Below are 22,850 nucleotides of genomic sequence, written 5' to 3'. Positions count from 1 at the left end.
TAGCATGTAGGTGTCATGAAAGCAATTTAAAACTAGGTTGCGTGGCTAGGATCCCAGCCAGAGTCGAGGCTGGATAAAAGCCTAGTTCCACCGTGTCGGTAGCCAATGCAAGGTTAACATTCGATCCGAGAACGAGTATAGGTACTGTATGCCGCACCTAGACAGTCGGGCTCAGTACGATGCTCTTTACCTACATAGCTGATTTCAACCAGACTACCTCGTATGCGAACCACATACAGAGTAATAACCCTACTTCAGCTCACATGATGCCAATACCACGCGGTGAGATGTCGACGAATAGGTCATTTATTCAATCTAGAAATTGAATGGCAGCATGCGTCTTCGAAGTACATCGTCTGAATGAACTTTGAGGTTGAGTCCCCAGACCTGCAACCCAACCTCCTCTTTCTCCATCTTTGGAGGGATAATTTTGCTTGAGGCACGTTAAACCCCGCAAAACCACCCCCGCATCCGAGGAAGTCCCCAGTTTTGGGCGTCAAGAACCCAGCAAGTTGGTTGGAGAAACCTCAACGTAGTGAAGACCAGGAACTTCGGGCAGTCAGCCGACTTGACTTGATAGAGCGGCTCTCTCTTGGCTTGCAGTTATCATTGGTGAACTATCAGTCTCCTGCGGAGAACGTACACCGACAGGTGCAAAGGCGTTCTCCACGATGCGTACTTCGTAGCTTGGCCAGCATACTGATTCGGGCCTTTATTGATGAGTTCCTGCCGCAGTGGAAACCACCTGGTAGCGATGGATAGACTATCCCGCTCATGCGGGGATGCAGTGGCTATAGGTTCTAGACCGCGGGGTTTCTTGCTCTTATACTGCTGGTGCCACCCTTTGTTTTGCAGCGCTAGGGTTGCTGTCCTTCAGCTCTCGAGGCAGGACCCATTGACTTGTGAATTTCCCTTGCTCCCAAGATGGCGTCCGTTGTTGGCATTACGGCCATTGCGCTCCTAGCACAACATGTTCAGGCAGGTAAAGCAACCTGCCACCATGGAACATCCTAGGGATACCAAACTGACACTTGCCAAGTAAACAATGGCCTCGCCAGAACACCGCAGATGGGCTGGGGTAAGAACCGCTTGTTTCTCGCTTTTCGAATCCCGAAGACAGACCCTGACTTACGACAGATAACTGGAATTCCTTTGGATGTGATGTGTCCGAGGATCTGCTACAAGGCACCGCTCGCCTGATTGTCGACTATGGCCTGAAGGACCTCGGCTATGAATACGTGGTTCTAGACGACTGTTGGTCTAATGGCAGAGACGCCAGTGCCAACAATTCGCTCATTGTCGATACCGAGAAGTTCCCCCGTGGGATGGCGGCGGTGGCCGACGACATCCATGAACTTGGCCTGAAATTCGGCATGGTTAGTGACCGTCTACTTGGCTCCTGTACCCAGTACGCGACTGATGTTCTGTGTCCACGCTCAGTATTCTAGTGCTGGTGTATACACGTGCGGACGCTTCGCAGGCAGTCTCGGATATGAAGAGGTAGACGCCAACTCTTGGGCTGAATGGGGGGTCGACTACTTGAAATGTGAAGTACCCGCAATCGCACTCGTTTACTAGTAAGACTAAGACTGACCAAGATCCCAGACGACAACTGCTACAACTCGGGCGAGGCCGGCACGCAGAAGCTGTCGCATGACCGCTACAACACCATGGCGAAAGCGCTGAACGCCACGGGCAGGCCGATATTGTACTCGCTCTGCAACTGGGGTGAGGATTATCCCTGGAACTGGGGTCCGACGATAGCAAACTCGTGGAGGATCACAGGCGACGTAACCGACTTTTATGATCGGCCCGACCCGCGATGCCCCTGTGATGGGCCCGATGCTTGGGATTGTTCCCTCCCTGGTTTCCATTGCAGTTTGCTCAACATCATCAACAAGGTAAGCTAAGAATGGGGCGTATCAGCAAACGTCCGGACTCGGAAATGCTAACCGAGACAAACGTAGGCATCCTTTGTGGTTTCTAAGGCTGAGCCTGGAGGCTGGAATGACCTTGATATGCTTGAGGTTGGCAATGGGGGCATGAGCGATGCCGAGTACAAGACACAGTTTTCGGTCTGGGCTGCCGTTAAGAGGTTAGTCTAGTATCATAAGTGTTGCTTTGCTTGCAGTTTCCAAGGCTGACAAACATCTTCCAAGCCCGCTGATCATGGGCAATGACCTGCGCATCGTCAAGCCCCAGGACCTCGCCATCCTGTCCAACGCCGCCGTCATCGCGGTGAACCAAGATCCGCTCGGAAGTAGCGCAGCGAGGCGGTGGTATTACGAGACCGACGACGTCGACCAGTACGGAAAGGGAAGTATTCAGATGTGGGCCGGCTCCTTGAACTCAACCACTGGGGGCGAGTACAGCGACATGGTCGTTTTGCTGATCAACGGCAACAACTCCAACATGACCATGAACGCGACGCTGGTCGAGGTCTTTGCTGATTCCGGGGGCGCAATCTCGGATCAGGCAAAAATTGCGTGGGAAGTCAGAGACCTTTGGGCGAATCGGATGTCCAACGAGGAGGCCCAGGCCATCATCGATGCATCCTCTGCGTCGGGTAACTACACCAGCGGATTCAACGCGACGAGAGTTGGGGGCGAGAATCGGTACAATGCGACTGCCAAGTCGTATTCCGAAGGCCTGTCAGATGCGGATGAGCTTCTATTAGGCAATGTCACGACCACGGTGCAGCCCATGGGCACTATCACGGCTGAGGTTGAGAGGCACGGCATCGCCATGTTCCGTCTGAGAGCCGTGCCGACGGGTTCGCTGAGGAAGAGGACTGAGCTGTAAGTGGACAGGAATTACAAGTTCTAGATAACAAAAAACAGCAATTAACAATCACTTTGATCATCTGCGGCTATCAAGTCAGTTGCTTGTAGCAAGCGCAAACAAATTTGAAGGTTTACGCGTAAATTTCTTTGCTGATCAAAATGATACAAGGTATTTTGCAAGTATATTTATTACTAATATGCAAAAATACTGGTGCTGCTCAGTATGAGGATTGAACTCATGACCTTCGCATTACTATACATATCCCCGAAGAGAGGTATTAGTACGACGCTCTAACCAGCTGAGCTAACCGAGCTATATTTTCCCACGTGACAATGAATGGTTCTACTCAAGTGATGTCGAAATTTGATGGTTGGAAGTCTGATATACGTGCAGAGCTATGTGTGGACTTGTACCCCGCTTTGAGCTTACAGGTGAGATTCCAACAGGTGAGATTCCAACAGGTGAGATTCCACCGTGTTCCAAACCATTGGCCTTTTCTCGTTGAGTAAAACACATAATGACCACTACTTTGACATTCACTATTTGTAACCATTGTTAAATCACAAGCCACAACACAGGCTACTTACTCAATTATAGTATAGTGAAGTACAGTATACTGTACATCGGAGTGATCAGTGATTTCTATCAAAGTGGGGACATCTGAACAGTGCAGGAACCGTGCGGTAGCCATTCAAAGTCTGGCAGGATTGAACAATTTGTCTCGTCAGAATTGCATGCAGCTCTTGCGTGCCAAGAGAGATAAAGGAGTAAAACATCCAACTCGAAGTATATGATATGATCCGATCAGCTCATATATTCATAGCTTGACACCATGGCCGCCGAGATCCCCCTTAACACGGCGCCCCGGTTCGTTACGCCCGTCGCAACCCCAACCTACGGCGCCGGCGGCTCCGCAAGCATCATCTGCTCAACCCACATCGCCGCCCCGCCAGCCACTGTAGCCGGAATCATCCTAGACACCACCACGTACCCATCATGGAACAAATGGATACCCAAAGTCGCTATTGATTCCCCCGCGCCCTCCCCAGCCTCATCCTCGGATCTCCCTTCGTCTCTAGCACACCTAGCCTCCAATCCAGCCCAACACCTCCTCCTAAACGCAGGATTCCACTTCGAAGTCCACACGAACCCGGAAAGCCCCTCATTCCAGCGCACCGACCTCGTCGTCTCGGTGCTCGAGGAGTTCGAGCGGAACGGGAGGAAGGGGATCCGCGTCTCGTGGAAAACGAAGGGGGATCCATGGTATCTGCGCGCGGAACGTACCCAAGAGTTTCTCGCGACTGAGGATGGGATGGGGTGCGACTACTTTAGCTCTGAGACGTTCTTCGGTCCAGTGACTTGGGCGATTAAGATGTTTCTCGGGGGGCAGCTTAAGGTGGGATTCACGCTTTGGATGGAGGGCTTGAAGGAGGAAGCGGAGAAGAGGGCGAAGGGTGTGGCGAAGTCAGAGGGAGAGGAGTCGTTATAACTTTTGGCTGCGAAGCTGGATGATCTTGGATGCTTCATCGGCGACCTGGCCGGATCAGAGAGGCCTCGTTGCTCGTTGTTGCATGTGACGGAGAAACCTACAATGCCTGTTTGGTGGCAAGGTGTCGTGAGTGGTGGGCATGGCTTTTCAACTCTTTCCTACTGTAACACTTTAATGGTAATGAAACATTATGTTTGGCATTTGTTGTAAATGTAATCGTTGTAGAACAGCAGTTTTACGGCCATCTCATACAGACGAGACATGCCTATTTATAAATCGTTGTTATATCAAGGAGCTTAGGTGGTGGGCTACTGCTCGTGAAGGTGACGGTTCTTGGTTTACGTCATACGAGTTGGTCCCAACTTCTGGATACTTCCTTTTTCGATAGACTGGCGACTCTCTAATGTGGTCCGGCAGGAATGCTGTAAGCATAACGAATTTCATTGCGTTTTACTCTGGGGTGAAGTCACAGCCATCGCCGCTCGACTGGCCTCGTCCAACTCTGATCCTAACTACTTCATGGACTGATCAATGGTATCCCAAAGATGCTACACCACTGTGCAAACTTTCCTTTGGTGTCATTTGTTTCTATCGCTAGCTTCAGTCTCAGAGTTGGTCAACTCTAACAAAGACACATGCGATAAGCTTCGAGAACCGAGCTCAAGGGCATCGGGAATCTCTAAGAGACTACAGATTAGGGGCGAATGCCGTGCAATGCAGCAAGTCTTCGGTCAACAAGTGTCTATCATGTAAAGGCACTTGGGTCATTATTACGGTGATGTCGCCAGAGGCGCTAGTACTAGCATTCGTATGGGTGTAAGTGGAATATTGAACCCATAGCCAGTGGTATCAGCGAGCATGATGGATTTAACCACTGTTTTCTTTTGCCACGAGATGTCGACTGAACTGGCGATTTCGTCCATCGACACTCTGATGCCTTAGGCAAGACATCAATTCGGATACGGTTTAGGCTCACATACATCCCTTTCCAGGGGCATAACGTAGTTAACAGACTCAGCAGTAGCTCGGGATGCACATTGGCAAGATAGTTCTCAGCCTTGGTCATATGAGCCTGGACATCCTCCAATACAGCGGGGCGGTTTAGAAGCTGTCAACTCTGGCCCTAATCTACGACGTCTTCGAACTCATAAGGAGCTGGTAAATCTCTATACCAGACAGACAGCGGGCCTCTATTGAACTTCCTCTAGCGCATGTATACGAGCTTGTGTAGATCAAGCGCCAAAACCCTCTGCCGCCTTGATTGTCAGGGAAATGACTGGTGTTGCCGATATGTGTGCTGTGGGTTCCTGGCATTAGCGCAATGCCAACGCGCACATAGCCGTGTACTAGATCCTGCGTCGTCACGTAATAGCTGATAGATACTGTACACAACAACGTTCTCCAGCTATACCTGCACATGCCGCTGTCGATCGTATTCGGAAGGCGCTCCAGAAAAGTTGGATGAGTAGACCGATACCAGCATTAAATAAATTCTAGGAAGCCCCAGCTTGGTCGCTCACCTGAGTGGTGTCCTCCGCTATCGTACTGAGACACAAATAAGTTCTACATCCTTGGAATAGGTAAAGACATTGGCATTGGTAGTTAACTCACTCTACCAGATCACCACCCCAGCACCGCCCGTTCTTCTTTAAGTCAATGCACAGCATACCGCTCTTAGCTCCTCACAAGCCCCTGACGACCAGATAGAACGTTCCTTTTTTTTAAAGCACCCCACTTACTCTATCACCTCACAGCATAACATCGTCAGCCATGATACATTGCAGGACATCAAGTGCGGAGATGACATCGCAACTAGTAATATGAAAAACCCCCTGCCATGCTCTTGAGGGACCGACCCTCCGAACGAGTTACCTCCCGCATGCAGCGTAGTGACTTTCTCATCGAGAACAGCTTGGATACGGATACCCGGCGGCTCAGGCCGTCTAACCCCAACTTGACAGCCGGCAACCTTGTAGAGCCCCATCTACCGGGCTTCTTTCAGGCGGGTTCAGATGTCGACGCGACTTTGGATGCGGCAGGAGTACACGTCTCAACACCTTGTCGTCGCTCTACTATTACTTTTTTTTTCCCGAAAAAGGAGCAGCATCCGGAGGTGAGACCGGCTGGATCGACTGAATCAACTCAACCGATCGCGACTCTATGTACCAATTCACTCACATAGACGCTTTGAGAAGGAACAGTTCACGACTTGTCCATTCTGTCGACACGTCCAACCAACATTCACCATGCAAACCCGGGGGCCTGGAGACGAATGCGCAATCCGTCCGACCCAATCAAATGGCCAGCTCATGTGGCATGGCGGGAGATGTGCTTGTTTTACTCTCGCCCACCATCCAATAAGAGCGCAGAGAAGGCAGATTGCTGACTTCACAGTGACTTGGCCCTGTTTGGGGTGACATCGCGAGGTCTGAAAAGGCACTGAACAGCCACCTGAAACGCAATAGTGCCGAGGTCCTTCTGGTCTGTGCTGTGATGTCAAGTAGGATTGCTTGGGTCGGACTCTCTCCTTTCGCTATGGCTTCTGTTTTGTTAACGACTGTGGAATGGAGTATGGGGTGGAAAACAAATGCAGCAGCGCAAGACTTGAGAAAGGGAGTAGCACTTAAATTCAACAATCGTTGTTGCTGTTGTTGTGGTGGTGTTGGTTCTATTAGGTTAGGATTGTCGCTGTACCGCCTTCAATGGCAGCGCTTGAGATCGATCTCAATACTTACCCAAGATGTGACACCTGGTTCTCACAGTACATGAGAGAGCATGGGCCAAGTTGGCGGTCGTCAAGTTATATCACATTATTGTCTTCATACCACTAAATACGCAGAGCGGAATCAACTCATCAATAAAGATCAAATTGTAAGTCGTAATCCTGTAAATCTACCAAAGCGCTCCCTGTGAACTCCATCATCGTCCCAGTGGCATCCCCAGATACGAAGCCTGGTGTCGACCAAAAAACACGTCGTGTAGGTGCCAAACAGTGTTGATAAACTTTGCGATCAGTACCCAACGGTCCGGAACCAGCAGACAACGACTTCCGGGTTCCGAGGGTCGTGTGGCACGGTGAACCAAAAAAAGTATATTTCGAAGAGAAGAAGTTTGTATCTGCCAGGACCCTAATAACGTAACGTCACACACGGCTTTGCACATTCGCAGAATGAATGGTGATTCCACACATGGCAGGTAGAGTTTGGTAATATAAAAGCGTAGTTCAGCAATGGCTCCATGTAATTACATAAAACAATATCCAAATGTAATTACAGAAAATAGCTAAACATTAGGATGATCACGGGTCCTCAGGTTCTCAGGTTCCCCAGCTAAGGCGACTTTTTGTTTATGTTAAGGCGAGTAGTCGATGACGACGTCGATGCTGACGGGGCCGGCGGGCAGGTTGAGACCGAGACCATCTGCGAGCTTGAGAGCATTGCTGAAGGCGTTGTCGAGGATGCTCATGTCGGCACCGATAGTGGAGCAGACGTCACCGGAGCAAGCCCTCATGCCGTAGACGGAAGTACCGGCGGCCTCGGCCTGAATGGAGGAGACGTCGGCGCCGGACCAGTTGTCGTTGGATTCATTGGCGAAGTCAAACTCGAACCAGGTGGTGACAAAGCCACCATAGCTGTCGGTTTCGATTTCATTGCCGGGTTGGCTAGCGCAGGCACCTTGAGAGTTGGCCTGGAAGGCAACGTACTGGGTTGCGCCGGGTGCTAGGTCGAAACTGACGGCCGTGTGGTTGTACCAGCCATCGATTAGGCCGTCGGGGCCGATCTTGTTCCAGCAGACGAATTTCCACGACTCGGTGTTCTGGCCCGTCACCTTGATGGTGTAGTCGTACTGGTCGGCGATATCAGCGGCGACGAGCTGCATGTTGCAGCCCCAGTCGTCGCTTGTGCCCGTGTTGCCCGTGTAGGCGATCTGGGCGGCGGTGGCACGCTTGGCCTTGGCAGCAGCGCTGCAGAACTCCGTGTACTCGGTATAGACAGGGGAGCTGTCGCCCGAAGAGGCGGCCGAGGTAGCTGCGGCCGAGGAGGAGGCAGAGTAGGTAGCAGTAGACGAGGCCTTCACGTCATCGGCCTTGACCTTGGTGGTGGTGGGGGTGGCCGTGTAGCTGCTGGCAACGGGAGCACCCGTCTCACCACTGTAGGTGTTCTCCCAGGTGACGGTGGCTCCGTCAATGACGGCTACCACCTTGTCGCCGAGAGAACGCTCCTCGTGGAGGTCAGCATGGCGGTGCTTGTGCTTATGAGCGGCACGTCCAGAGACGGTACCAGCGCTCAATGCGGTGAGGAGCAGAACTGATTTAGAAAGCTGCATCTTGTTGTTTCGTCTCGCTTTGTCAGATCGAGTCAATCGAGACAGTTGGTTCTATAGGTAAGGTATAGTGAGTGATGGTAAGCAGCGTCGAGTCCAAAAAGAGTGACAGTGAGTTGACAACCCACGGGAAAGTGACGAAGTTTGCTGTTAGAGAGCGACGGTGGCCTGGTCGGATCTGAACAGAGAAAAGAGAACAGGAAAGAAGACAGCGACAAAGGATAATAAGTGAACGTGGGAAATGAGAGACAGGCGGACAAGGGCCAGGGTTTTGGGGCTTAGGGGCTCTTCCATCCACCAGGACTTGGCGCTTTGCCAGGGGTGGGCAAGCCGGGCAGCGTGGCAGCAGTGGAAGGTGGGCAATTGTGTCGAGGCCGCGTCGCTAAACAAGGCACGATCTACGCCCCCCTTTTCTCAAACCTGATAGCCCGACCAACCTGATTTCCTTTGTCGTTCCATCTGCCGTCCATTGGTGTTGACGAGGCCCGCAGATGCGCCTGGATTCCTCGTCCGATTCGCTGCTGCAGTGATCGCGACAGGCATGCCTCTGCCAGGATCGGAGGTATTAGTGGGCAACATGAAGTGAGGCCCTCATGCAGGTACCGTTTTGCTCTGGACCCGGCGAATTAGACGCCAAAGGTACCTGTCCTGTCGATCACCACTAACAAATTTGATCTCATCTCTAATTTCAGAGACACCCTGCGTTCTTTCTGTTCCTGAAATGCCAAGCGACAGGCTCAATTGAGTCCGAACGATCGTGAGCCAATTGACGGTGAGCTGCGTTGGGAAACTGCAACCTTAAAGGGTCAGTCAGACGAACCTCAACAGCTCCTCCGAATCAATTGATGGCTTCCCAACTTCCCATAGATTACGATTCGTTGACCGGCAGTGCAACACCAGTTTGGAGAGGGTTCGTCCTGATCCCCCTCCGAGCAAAGTTGCGCAACGTGGGCACTCGTCGAGAAACCACGAATTCTTAGCGCAAGGCAAGGGCCTGCTCCATCGTGGCGTGGCAAAATTTCCTGCCATTTGTTGTACGGTGCTGCACTCGCTGCTTGCTGCTTATCACCCACAAAAAGTATGCAGCATGAAGCTATGACGTGTCGGCGAACGTGGCCTTGGATAGTTGCATCGAGGTAAGGGAAACCTTTTTTCGTTCTTTTTTTTTGAAACGACACAAGCTGGTGCGTTCTCAATCCCTGGGTTCTTAGTGCACGTGCTGGCCAACTCGGGCATGCAGTGATACCGCCATGCCTTAAATAGCACTTGTGTAATGCTGCTGTCAGTGGCTGCGAATCAATCCCGACGGCTGGCCCTGGTGGGAAACCTGTTTTCCCACTTTCGAGATTCATTATACACCACGAAAGCTGCTTGACTGCCAAGTTGCAATTTTGAGCAACACGTGAGCAGCCCTACATTCTACATCGCCCAAAGTACAATCGGATAGTTCGAAATGCTATCTCAGCCTCGTGCTGACTCCAAAATTCTGGGTTCAGGATCGCGGACCACGCCGAAATAGAGTGTTGCTCTGCCGCCGCGTGCCGAGATCTACAGAGGACGCTGGTTCCACAGCGACCACACGTATCCGTCATGTTCGAGAGAAATATTGCTTCGGATGGGAAAGTGATCGGTGTACAATCTGCCAACCTTTTGAGACCTAGCGCGAAATTGTGACCAAATCTGTTCACCGTGATGTGATGCCACGGGCCGCGAGGTTCTGGGCTTGTTACTTGGGAGAGAACAAGTCAACTGACAAGGACAGTGGGTATAGGTGAGTTTGTTCTAGGCGCCTTCCATAAGAATTTGGCAGTGCAACTATTGCTGACAGCCTCTGGCCGTCAAGCCACCGGGACCTTGTGGCGTCCGCGGGGAAATTGCGCCACAATGCCAACGAGATGAGATATATACACACTCCACGTAGTCGGAGGCTCCAGGCCCGCAGACGACAGCGGGATTTCAGTAATAGAAGTCGCTCTCTTCCATGGTTACATCGTATAGCATATCCTTCTGGGCCGTTCGATTCAGCATTTAGCTTCTTTCCTAGCCACGTTTTACCACACCAGCGGGACAGGATCCGGCGTATGGAGACTTACGTTCTCGATCCATGCGAGGTAAGACGCCTCTCGGAACTTCATTTGTCTTGAGCTGAACTGTAACTTTTTTGCCAGGTCTGGATCTCATATTGATCACTACGATCGCATGTCGCTAGCTACCAGAATGAAATGGATAGCGGAAGTGTTCCACGAGGAGACTATGGAAGGAAAAGATTCGAGCATATAGTCTCGGTGTTGCTTTGAGTCTGGATGCCAAAACTAACGACAGTATGAGGCCATGGTTTTGCCCATCCCCCCCTCGGGCCCGCAGACCTTCCAGGTTGCTATTATGACTGTTCCAAGGCTCCCGGGTCCATACGATTGTCCAATCGTCTTGTTGAATTGCTCAAGTAAGACGCAAGTCAGAGCAGCCACTGCAGTGTCAGTGGTCACTTTGTGCTATCTGCCGTCGGGCATCTTTAGAATTAACACGTAGAATGAGTGACTGGCATTAACAAGCTAAAATCAAGCTAAAATCAAGCAACATAAACGCCCAACAAGTAACTCCAAATGCAAAAGCGTCCGTCTATAATCCAATACCCAGCTCATCCATCCCCGCCCGGTCCCAGCCTTTTATCTACACGTTCTGCACTTCTCACTCCCCCGAGACAACACTATTCCCCCTCCTCGTCCTCTAACAGTCCCCAACATCCATAACCAATCCAACATCCAAAACCTCCGCAAACGCAACCCAAGCGCTCTCGGGCTCCTCCGGCGCCAGTTCTAACTCATACTCCATCACATCCCGACACTGGAAGGAATTTATGTACACCAAGCTATCCCTATCAGCAAAACTTGCGAACCTCAAGCTGCCGACTACGGATCCTTGGACCGGGCCGTTGATATCGATGACATTGACTAGCGGGTTTCCGACCTCAGAGTGTGGCACCGCGTAACCGGCTGGGAACTTAGCCACCAGTGTACAGGGGCCGACCGAGTTGGGGGGAAGCTGGAAGGTGACGGCGTCGGCGCGGGTTGACGAGACGTTGTAGTTGATAGGGAAGCCGATGGTAGCGGGTTGTTGCTCGAGGCAGGAGCGTTGGGTAAGGGAGCGGGAGGAGGGGGATGCGGTGACGGCTGAGAGGGCCGCAAGGGCCGAAAGGGTGAGGGTTGAGAAGTGCATTTTCGAGGATCGGAGAGGTTTGAATTTGAGGGTGATTGTGGATGTGAGATTTCGTAGCTAGAGCAGCAGAAAAGTCTGAAGGTTGGATGAGAAGCTGTGGAGATGTTGTTTTGTGATGAGAAAAGAGAACAGCAACTCACACAGACGACACTCGTCCTTATATACACTTGTACGACACATCCATTATAAGCACTTGAGGCTGTCGTCAACACAAGCCACCGCCCTCGTCCAGACAGAAGCCGTATTGGGTTTGTGACTGTGAGATTAGCTCTTGACAAAATAGAACCACCGCAAGCCGAATCCGAGATTAATTTGCTACGGTCAATCAAGTGCCTGCCTGTCTGTCTATCTGACTGGATCTGTGGCGTGCTGACAATAGCCATTGCACGGCAAACGCCGGCTTTTGGAACGTTACATAGCTATTTACCTCACCTGCTTGGCGTAGAAATGTCAGCTTTACGATTGAGGCTGTAGGGCTGAGCTTCGGAACTAAACAAACCCATTGGAGCTACCTCGGACTCGTGCTGAATGGCAGCATCCTCAAGCGCATGACCCGGCCGCAGATCGCCCGTTGGTGCCGCAATACACAACCATCGTAGACAGGGTCAGCTGCTTCTGGTCCATGTATTATTTTTGACGACTTCACCTGGATCACATTGAGCCCGACGAGTCTCGGTCTCGAAGAGGGATGGTTGCAATTGAGCGTGCTGAAATCAGCATATGACGCGAGAAGGCTGGGTAAGTCGAGTGAGAGATAGCACCTTTTCTTCAGTGCCCCCATGCGTGGGTTATCATGTAAAGTCCGGTAGTGTCAAACGAAATCTTCTCATCATTCAATAGTCCTCATCTTGGTCAAGCGCCCATGCTTTCCCCCTGCGGCAAAAACGCAGCAGCGAGGGTTGCGGGATCGCTCCCGCCAGCTTATAAATGGGCAAACTGAAGGACGTCATCCACCATCGTGAGTGTGCGTATTGTACATTATCTTTATCAGGTCTTCGTGTCCTCCTTCCTTCAATTCGAGAGGTTTCGAAACATATTGCACGGGGGGAACGAACAATGGTACGAATAGCCTCCCCACCCAGTAACTCGGAACTCCATGAATCGCGTCCGTTCGTTCGTCTATTTTTCCGAGCGGTGTGCAAATCATCTCGTCTGGTCCAGAAAGGAAGAAAAAAACAATCAAATGCTGTCATAAAATTGGGGTCTCGGTCTCGGAAATAGCCCATCCATATGGGATGATTCAGTCGTACAACACTTGCGGTATCAGAATGCGATAGAAAACCCAGCCTACACTACGACCAAAAAACGATGGCAAAGAACCAAATACGCAGCAACTCCATGAAACAAATGTGCATGGTACACATTATGTCCGCCTGCGGTGGTGCAGGGGGCATATACGAGTGTCGGATATATGGGGGTTTCAGTGCCGAAAAGTCTCAACTCTGCAAAGTGGGTGAAAGAGAGCCGCTGATGACCGGGGAGGGGGACACGTGACTTCTTATGACTGGGGACCCTTGCGCTCCTCAGTATCAAGCCGCTTTCGCCAGTCAGCCAAGCTCTCGCTGAGGCCAAGCGCAGCGCCGTCATCGCTCTTCTTAGCAGGCGTCATCTCAAAATCGAAGGCGTTCGACAGGCGGTAGTTCTCATTCGTCGCTTCCCATTTTGATCTCAGCATATCCAGCTCGTCGGCCAGGTTGTCGAGGGCCATGCTGTTTCTGGCGTCGATACCGCCATACAAACTTTCTGCTTCCGAGCTCTCCTGGCGTTGATGGCCGAGGCCGTTCGTGGTGGATTCGGCTCCCGAGCCCATACTGGGCACCTGGCGACTCCTTCTGCGGTAATGGTCGACCGAGCTTTCAACCTGGTCAAGGAGTAGGCCAACCTTGTGTTCCGCGTCTTGGGCACGCTTTTCAAGGAGGGCATTCTCTTCCCGCATCTCCTCAAGCTCTTTCTCTCTACTTGTGAGACGCTGGGTTACCTCACCACTCGACTTTGTGGCGCTATCTCGCTCTTGCTTGACAGCCTCGAGCTCCTCGCGCACCTCAGATATTTGTTGGTCAAGTTGTGCCGAGGTGGTTCGGACCTGCTCCTGTAGGTCCTCAATTTTCTGCTGGAGAGACAAGCGCTCGGTATCCCATTCAGCGGATGCAGACGTATCGCGTGCTTCAGATCCCAACGCCTTCTCTTCGAGTTCAAGGTTTTCGGACTTTAGGCGAGTGTTTTCGGTCTTGTACTTGGACAGCTCTTCCTTCATTCGCTTGAGCATCTTTTCGGTGCCCTTGACGTAGTGAACTGCAGATTGGTAGTCATTTTCGAGCTGAGAGACCCTCTCGCGGTAAGCTGCCTCGGCCTGTTGGGCCTGGGTTTCGTAGTTTTGCTTCATGTCCTCGTTAGCCACTCTAGCTTCAGCGAGTAGCTGCCCAAGGTCGCTATTTGGGGAATTAGTTCGACTGCTCATGCCGCGCACTCGACTAAGACCTGTTGGGCTGATGCCTCGTTCGGTCAGGATGTCCTTTAGGGTGTTGTGCTGGACATTGATGGCATTTGTCTCGAGTTGCTGGTTGGATAACTGGTTCTTCAAATCCGAGTTCATAGCTTGGAGTGACTGGGTATCCTTCATGACGGCCTGTAGTTGTCTACGGATAGTGACGCCTTCCCTGCTAGACTGCTCTTGATAGGCTTCCAGGCCGGCGATGCGCTCTTCGGCGCTGCGAAGCTTGTCGGATGCAGTATCGGCTTCTTGCTGGAATTTTCGAACCAAGTTATTAGCGGCATTGACTTGCCCTTGGAGAATAGCTATGCGATCCGCATCAACCTGCTTCGACTTGGTGCCGTCTTGTGTGATCTTATCAAGACCAGAGAGTACAGCTTGGCGATGTGTCTTCGCCTCGTTCGCATGTCGTTCAGCCAGCTCCTCGGCGTCCCGCAAGCGTTGACTGACAGCAACCAACTCGGCCGTGCGGGCCTCGTGCTCAGCTTTGAGCTTGGTTAGCTTGGCCTCAATCTTTTCCCGTGCTGTACGCTCTTCATCCACCTTCCGCTCGAGATGGCCTCTCATCTCTTCCGATGCCGCCACAGCCGCACGAAGAGATTCAAAGGTAGTCTCATGATCTCCACCATCGCCGCTGACCTCATTATACTTGTTCTCCAACTCGTCCTTCTCCACACGCAAAGTTTGCATAGCTGCGATTGCTTCGGCCCCAGCTAATGACTGCTCGCGAGCTTCGCGTTGAGCCATATGGAGCTCAGCACGTAGACGCTCGACTTCAATCGAGTTTTGCTGCTTGTAAATTTCGAGATCTGCCATGCGCTTTTGCGCTGCTACGGACGTCTCCTCAGCAAGTTGGCGTGCGCGCTTCTCGGCTTCGAGCTCGGAGGTTGCGCGAGCAATATGACTCTGAAGATCCTTCTGGAGATTCAGAGCGGCAGCCAGTTTCCGGTTGATCTCGATAGACCTCTCTGTATCCGCGTGCTCACTATCCAGCTGCCGCGGGCTCGTTGCGCTGGCACCGTGCGCCGCCGCCCTAGCCTTTGCGTAAACTGCCTCTTGGATTGCGGCATCGCGTTGGCGTTCAGCTTCTGCAATCTGCTTTGCCGCGAGAATGGCTTGCTTATCCACGGAAGTCTGCACGTTGGCCAACTCCTGCTTCATCGCCAACAAAGCTTCAATTAGGGGTTTGTCTTCGTCGTCGAAAGTCTCCGTGCCTCCTCTTTCGAGGACGGGGCTCAATGTCGCGTTTGATGTGTAGCCAGCTTTCCGAGCCAGTTCGAGCTCCGAGGCGTACCAAGCATTTCGGTTCCTAGCGGTATCTAACTCTTTCAGTAATGCGACTGTTTGCGAGTTTCTACCAGAACTCCGTCGTGACAATGGATTACTCATTTGCCGAGTTGGTGGCGGCGGTGACGAGGGACGATTAGTGGTTTCCTTTAGGGCGGGCTCTACGTTGCTATCCGTGGAGCCTTTGCTGCGGGCCTGCCTCGTCGATTTGCCCTTGATTGCCTCGACAGGGATATTTTCGACTTTCCCAGCAGGTCGACTTGGCTGCTGGTTTGGCGTGCGGCGGCCATTGCTTGTGACAGGGCTCTCCTCTCGTATTACTTCGCGCGAGATTGGCGATTGTGTTTGACTGCTAATGCTAGGTGAGCCTGCCCCACCTGCCTCCCGTTCAATGCGCTCCATGGACGCGTTCCTAATTCGGCCATTGGTGGTGTTTGTGTTCACGGTAGGCCGAGTCGGAGGATGGCCTTGTGGGGGGGGGCCAGCCGGCGCTCCAGTGACTGGGGCCCTCGGAAGCTTGCTGGCCGCGGTGGAGGCCACTGCGGCCATGGGTCCGTTAATTGACATGCCGTTGGGCCCCTTCGAGGTCGGGCTGCTTGGACCACTTGCCAGTCGTTTCTGCTCCGGTGGTCCAGTTGAACCATCTCGAGATGCTGGAGGTCGACCGGTCGGGCCCTGCGCTCCTTCGCTGGCACTTGGCCGTCTGGCTTGTTGCATCTTCTGGGTATTGGACTGTATCTGGGCATCGTTCGGGTAGCGGATCTTGGTGGTGTCTAGGACATAGACGATAGAAAGGTCGTTGATTGGGTTGGTTGTCGAACTAGGCTCTCCACCGACCACAACGACAGACTTTCCCACGGCTGTCATGCTGTGACCGGAACGAGGCGAGGGAGACGGGCCCATATTCTGGAAAGTGTACCAGCGCCGGGATGCAATGCGGAAAGCGGCCAAATCCCCGAGGTCAGCGCCCTCCTCAGTACGGCCGCCGAAAATATACATCACGTCATCCACCAACGACGCAGCATGGCCTTCTCGGGGAACCGGGATATATCCTATGCAATCCAGCTGATTCCACATGTTGATGGCGGGGTCGTAGCACCAGACGTCGTTAAACCACTGGAAGCCGTTTGTGCCACCAAAGCTAGAGAAATGAGCAAAGTGTCGTGGAAGTCAAGGGCGACCTAATCACTTACAGGTACATTTTCTCATTGTAGGTGATCACAGTGTGGTTGGTTCTTGCTGGAGGAATCTTGCCCTGCATCGCTACGTTGCCGTCGGTGTTTTCGATAAGCATTTCCCATCTATTGTTCGGCGCCTGTAGTTGGTTGAGGTCGAATGTTGCAAGGTCGTTCATAAAGTAGCCTTCCACCTGCCCTCCAAAGATGTAGATCTTGGATCCGATGATATTCAGGGAATGTCCATACCGTCCCGATGGTCGCGGTCCCGCTGGTAGAGCTCTCGACCATTGTCTCGTAGCTTCGAACTTCATATTAGTCTATGCAAGCCCCAAGGCATTATGCCGTCGATTGAGCAACTTACAAGTGTTGAGAAGGTATAGTGTCTCGTCCAGAACATCGTTCTCATCGATCTTGGTGTCACCACCATAGACAATAAACGCATTGCCAACAAGCAGCGACGCATGTCCAACTCTTGGTCCAGGGCCCTCAGCAGTTGTCGAGAGCGGGTAGCAGGCCATGCTTCCGCCAGCTTCTATCATCCAGAGATCACCCTTCACAGTCGAACTATTGATCAAGCCCCCCATCACGTATATGTCGCCTTCTTTGGATGACACCGAGTTGACGGCAGCGCCATATCGTGGAAAAGGACTAGGAACTCCATTCGATGCCAGGGTAAGCCTCCGCTGCGACCATGGGTATAACGATGCATTCGGGTTCGCTGGGGCAGGTGCTGGGGCAGAAACAGAAGCTGGACCATTGGCATTGCGAAACTACAAACAAATCAGTTAGCGACGAAATATAAGGGCGGTTTGAATGAAATTACGGCAGAGCGTAGAGGGCAAATGAATCTGACATACAGGCAAGTCGCTACTGGAAGGCTGCTGCTGCTGTTGTTGCAATTGTTGGCGTGCGGCGTACTTTTCGAGATCCTGAGTTGGACTGCCTTGGGCCTCGTTGTCCAATGAATTCAGGCTACTTGTGGGTGTTGATCGCGAGTTCTTTTCTTCTCTTACTACTCGTGCAGCTGGACTCTGCATTGAGGCACCTGAGCCGGGAGTACCATCTCGACCCTGCAGGGCTCTGTCCTGGTGCTTCTTGGATTTGAAGAGGAACGCCATGGCGGATCAGAGCCAGGCCCCCGAAAAAGTCGAGTGATGGATAAACTGCTTCTTCTCGATGTAGCGACGAAAGGGGGGTTGCTGCTAAGGCCGGGAGACGATGCACGAGATGCAGTTGGTCGGGGCGTTTGAGGTGCGACGGGGCCTAGGCGAGCGGGAGACGGACGAAACAGCAGCAGACGCGGACAAAGGAACGTGAGAAACCGCCGACGTCAAATGTCGAGATGGCTGGGGATTTCATGAGGTTGGTCTTCAAGGGCCCCCTGCTGGAGATGCTGACCTGCCCTGGATCACCAGAAACAAAAGTCGTACTGACTGTTTTGTCGGATGAGGTTATGCTTCCTTTGCGAAGCCTCTCTAATTTTTTTTAAGTTGCGTTCAAACAGAGGGGGTCGGGCGCAAATTGCTATCGTATCGCGTCGTGGCACAGGCAACAAAAAGGATACCGAGTTCGTTTTACAGTGGAAAAATGAAAACGGATCGTCAAAGATGGGTTGTTTCGTGCGACAGTGTGGACGATGACAACGCGAGATCGATCCAGTTGGTTTCCAGCCGGTAGATCGACAGCGATCAAGTAGTTACTATGCAAAGAGAGAGAGGGAATAATGGAAAATTAAAGCGAAGCAACACGATGGCAGACCACTTGCACGGCAGGGGACACTGACAAGAACAGGATGCGACAAATTTCCAAAGTGTTGACTGGTGGTGGTCCGGGGGTTTCCCTCTTGATGGCAAAGGCAAATGGACGACAGGGTGCTAACATTTCAAAGCCAAGGCAAGGTGGGCCAGCACTGAATTGTAGCGTGACGAAAGAGACGGGTAACGAGCCACGACCGCAACATGTGGAGAGAGAGAGAGAGGGTCTGTCTTTGCCGTGATTTGCTGCGGGCCTTCGCGATCTGCACTTTCGGCTTTGGGATATTTTCCTGGCAAGTCCCGACCCCAAAATCATTCATCAATCATCCAGGCACTGCACTGCTGACTGCACCACAAGCTTATGTGTTCTTTACTCACTGCCTCGTCCGACTTTATTGATTATGTTTAAATTTGATCAGCTTGCCGAGGTTGGGGGACGAAGAGATGGAGAACGGGTTTGGGGGGGATTTGTAGATGGTAGTTGCCAGTGGTCTCACTATGCTGCTGGGTCGTCATTCTAAGCTCTATTGGGCGATTGGAGCGCCCAAAATAGCCATCGCTGCCTCGTTTTCTCCTCGTTTTCTCCAGTGGCTGCAATGTACCTACAGGTGAAGCATGCTTAGTGTATGCTGTACGGAGTTGCTTGGCCTCAGGGGTTCAGTCAGTCTTGGGCCCAGGCTAGGCAATTGCAATTTGCCGTACATGAACGGGGCGGCGGAAAGGCCCAAGGCTCTCGGGCCTTGAAGCACGCATAAAGTAACTCATTGGGCCACCTTGGGAAGTGAATGTGATGGATCTTCAACTTCGATACCATCGTGGCCATGTAAAGGCTCGATCCCGCATCTCCGTCGTCACCATAAAGGTGGTGCGCATGATTGCTGGAATACGTTTATGGGCCTATCACCTGAACGCGAGGTAAGTATGACAGACTTGCGCTTGGGTTTGTACCGAATCGCGAGTCCATCTGATGTTTGCATATGCGCTGAGATGTCACCCCTGATTAAGCACCGTGCCTTACTAGGCGCTCCAAGACGGTTATGCAAGAACTAAACTGGCACATACCATGGAAAAGGGGCCTACATCTGCATGGAAGACGAGTGTTGCTAGTGCGAAAGAAGTAACCACACAGTTCAGGCTAGAAACAATCTCCATCTTCCATCCAGGATAGGAGCGGCCCGGAGATTTCTCACCTAGGTAGAGTTTTGGCGGCAGATGATCTAAAATGTACCATCTCAACTTGAGCGTTTCATGTTTGTGTAGCTTTCAGCCCGCTGTGTCGATCGTATACCATATTAATCTCATCATCATAAACTTTTCCGTCTTGCCTATTATACTGAAAAGATTGAGGTGATGAATGTGTAATCAGGCCTTCTTCCGTCGTACTTATAGAATATCTTTGGATGGGAGGACTAGGTTGGATTGTTTCAATCTCAATCTTTGTCGCCATGCTTGCCATGTTTGAAAATTGTGTACTGCGAGCGCCCGGGTCATCTGCCGACTCCAACTCTTGCCAGGATCTCCGCCGACAACGTGATAGCATAGTAAGCAGCACGAGATGACGAAGTCGTATTGTCAACCATTATGCTTAGGCAAGCGCATTGATTTGACAGCAAATACTTATGCTATGTCTGATGGACAATTTCTATCCCACCTGGCAAGTCTCTCGCACTAAGCAGGGTTAATTTGGACAGCAAAAAGATACCTTTGTGGATCTATACTGGCCTGTGCGCGTGCCTGATAGGGGTGATAAAAAAAATTCGGCCTGCAACCACACTAGAGCATGACTGTACCCCACCAGCAAAGAAGGGTGACCTTTGGATTCAGAGTAGAGTGGCAAGCATTCTCCTTACCCAGGTATACTACGGTATCAGGCCAAAGTTTTCACCCCCTTGACAAGTACCAGTGGACCACTGCCAAGGTAACGCTATACTGATTCTTACCGATTCTTACCTAGCCTATTCATACTAACGAAAAGGTACTTCCACCTTTGATTCCAACTTGCTGTTAACGCGTCCTAATTATCGCGTATGTAGCAACTACAATAGGGACTAAACACCTTACAGAAGCAGATCGCTAACGAATTCGAACCCTCCATTTCGACGGTGGTAAATCGAAAGCCGAAATTCAAACTACTACAACGATTTCTTTTAATCTGATTAAGACAGCTGTTAAGGTCGCTTCAAGCCAGGTAGCTAAGAGTTGGCTCGTGCGTAGGTGGAGCACGGTACAAACACACAATTGAAAACTTACCCATGATACCATAGTAGACAAAATGGTCCCAAGTCTGTAAATGGTCACTCCTACTTTGTACAAGATTGGGGAGCCGGGAATTCTAGTATTTTATCAGGGCAAAAGAAAAAAACCAGTATAAAAAGAAGACAACATGTCTACCTGCATTGACCACCATTTTGAACGCACTCCCACTTTCATGGGATGACCGCAAATCTGACCTCAACTTCATTCTCAATCTGTGGTGGTAGCCAAGATCAAAGAGGAAACGAACTAGGGAGCTGTAGTAGAAGACAGGGTTGGCCTGTTCTTGTCATGCTTGTCCTTAGCTAATCCAATCGCTGATAAGTTAGCAAATACCTTATTTCAATCGAGCTCTAGTTACTACCTTCTTCAGGTTATCCCTTGAAGGCCGGGTTTAACGGTCTTTTCATCTATAGTTACGGTACAAATAGGAGTAATTTACGCCGTCTTGCTTACTAGCGTATATATGTCGTAAGAGACTAGTTCTCACGGTAGTTAATTAATAATATTTTTAATCTCGTTTATTATAATGTCCTATGCAAGCCTACGGCTGAAGACAGTCGGTCCGAAAACCCGAGGTTTAGCGGGCAAACTATCCAGTCCTAGATATAAGTATAACCCTGTACTACAAATTTGTATCCTCCGTAACCTTGTTTTTCCCTCGCACTATAGACTTTCTAAACTTAACCCGGAGGTTAAGCTTAATATCATGTAGGGCGATGGGTTCTTTAGGTACGATTGCTAACTCTACTAAATTCTTTCCCTATGACTTTTGTAGAGGGCATGCATGGTCCCTATAACCGCCGCCGGATTCGAACCGACTATGATCGTCGCCGACCCAGACATGAGCCTGAGTTACCGCGGCTTATGCACCAGCCAAGCTTAGGATCACTAAACTAAGCAGAGAATTAAGGATCTTATACAATGGTATAACGTGAATGTACACCGAGCTGGCCACCCATACATAACCTCGCATAGAAATTTTACGATAGTAAAACCACAACGCCGTAAATCAATTGAAACTACTCTGAATCTTCCTCTCCAGAAGATGGCAATGCGATCTTACAAGTTCGCGCATTATGCCCAGTCCCGTTGCAAATACCACAGCGCCTCGAGCGCGTTTCAACACGCTTTGCGCGACCACCATTTCGGCGCTCTTCTTGCTGTATCTGCGTCGCCAACTCCCTAGAGTCCCGTAGGTCCTGTCCTTCCTGGAAAATAAGTGATTCTCCTTCCCGTAATTGCATTTTTTAGTCCTCCGGCGCCGGCTTAGCATCTTATTTGCCTCTCGAAGCTCAGCGCACTCGGCCCGTACGAGGGCGAGCTCGTGCATTATCATTTTTGCTCCCTTCGCAAACTGGTCGACAGCTGAGAAAATATTCGTCCGAGAGCTATTCTGATGCTCGGAGATGCGCTTTTTCATAAAAGTAGACTGTGCATGAGCCTCTATCGGGTTCTGTGGCGTCTTTGATACCCACGGTCGGGTTGCGATTTCTGGGGAGCCAACAGGCGTCGGGGTCCGTAATCGTACGTCCAGCTTTGAAATTACACTTTCTGGATTGAATGGAACAAGTCCTGCCCTTCGAAAGCCAGCTTGAACGTTTTTTTCGCCGAAAACTGCAAAGAAGGCGTCTTTGAAGATAGGAAAGAAGTCCTCCTTCGCGATATGTGTTAGTGACCGGCGTATCAATTTCTCTACCATCTGGCCGTACATCCGCTTTAATGGACCGAAACAGGCCACGTCAAGTGACTGGAGGATGTGAGATGAGTGCGGAGGCATACACAAAGTTACAATTTTGTGTTCTTTGCAATATAGCTCGAAATCGCCGGAAACGTGGCTCTCGTGACCGTCCAACACTAACAATCGATATATCCCGGACTTTCCATCTTTCGTACAATTATCGAAGTGTTTAATAAATTCAATACCGATCTAGTTAGTCGTCCATCCTTTTGGACTAGGTCTAATTCTCCAATCTTTCGGAATGTTGTCGTCTTCGTACCAAGAAGAGAGGTGGTATCGGCCCGCAACAACGATGAACGGCGGCAGCGCCCAACCGGTAGACTGGACCGCTTGG

At 51.2% G+C, this 22,850-nt stretch overlaps 4 protein-coding genes and 1 non-coding gene across 5 annotated transcripts; 2 read left to right on the top strand and 3 right to left on the bottom strand.

Annotated features, from left to right (window-relative positions):
- The first annotated feature begins 861 nt into the window (after positions 1-861).
- Positions 862-2,947, top strand: BCR38DRAFT_452647 (glycoside hydrolase family 27 protein). The gene is made up of 7 exons (XM_040861540.1): positions 862-982; positions 1,040-1,078; positions 1,138-1,376; positions 1,441-1,546; positions 1,606-1,901; positions 1,968-2,095; positions 2,160-2,947. The coding sequence occupies exons 1-7, from the start codon at positions 925-927 to the stop codon at positions 2,800-2,802; spliced, it is 1,509 nt and encodes a 502-aa protein (XP_040709558.1). The 5' UTR covers positions 862-924; the 3' UTR covers positions 2,803-2,947.
- Positions 2,948-2,998: 51 nt separating this feature from the next.
- On the bottom strand, positions 2,999-3,097 carry BCR38DRAFT_t375. The gene has a single exon. It is a non-coding gene; the product is annotated as a tRNA-Ile (tRNA).
- Positions 3,098-3,139: 42 nt separating this feature from the next.
- On the top strand, positions 3,140-4,567 carry BCR38DRAFT_452645 (uncharacterized protein). The gene is given in 2 exon segments (XM_040861539.1): positions 3,140-3,211; positions 3,227-4,567. The coding sequence occupies 1 exon segment, from the start codon at positions 3,617-3,619 to the stop codon at positions 4,271-4,273; it is 657 nt and encodes a 218-aa protein (XP_040709557.1). The 5' UTR covers positions 3,140-3,211; positions 3,227-3,616; the 3' UTR covers positions 4,274-4,567.
- A 2,962-nt stretch (positions 4,568-7,529) lies between these two features.
- On the bottom strand, positions 7,530-8,841 carry BCR38DRAFT_126190 (uncharacterized protein). Its single transcript, XM_040853515.1, has 2 exons — positions 8,725-8,841; positions 7,530-8,650 (listed from the first exon to the last, which is right to left on the bottom strand). The coding sequence occupies exon 2, from the start codon at positions 8,597-8,599 to the stop codon at positions 7,625-7,627; it is 975 nt and encodes a 324-aa protein (XP_040709556.1). The 5' UTR covers positions 8,600-8,650; positions 8,725-8,841; the 3' UTR covers positions 7,530-7,624.
- Positions 8,842-11,323: 2,482 nt separating this feature from the next.
- BCR38DRAFT_415010 (uncharacterized protein) lies at positions 11,324-11,812 on the bottom strand (the record flags this gene model as incomplete). Its single annotated transcript, XM_040858992.1, has 1 exon — positions 11,324-11,812. One exon carries the CDS (start codon positions 11,810-11,812, stop codon positions 11,324-11,326), a length of 489 nt encoding a protein of 162 aa, XP_040709555.1.
- Between the last annotated feature and the right edge of the window lie 11,038 nt (positions 11,813-22,850).

This window comes from Pseudomassariella vexata (assembly GCF_002105095.1).
Source record: "Pseudomassariella vexata strain CBS 129021 chromosome Unknown BCR38scaffold_28, whole genome shotgun sequence".
NCBI classification, from domain to species: domain Eukaryota; kingdom Fungi; phylum Ascomycota; class Sordariomycetes; order Amphisphaeriales; family Pseudomassariaceae; genus Pseudomassariella; species Pseudomassariella vexata.
The sequence above is the reverse complement of the archived record's forward strand: the minus strand, read 5'-3'. Positions and strand labels throughout refer to the sequence as shown.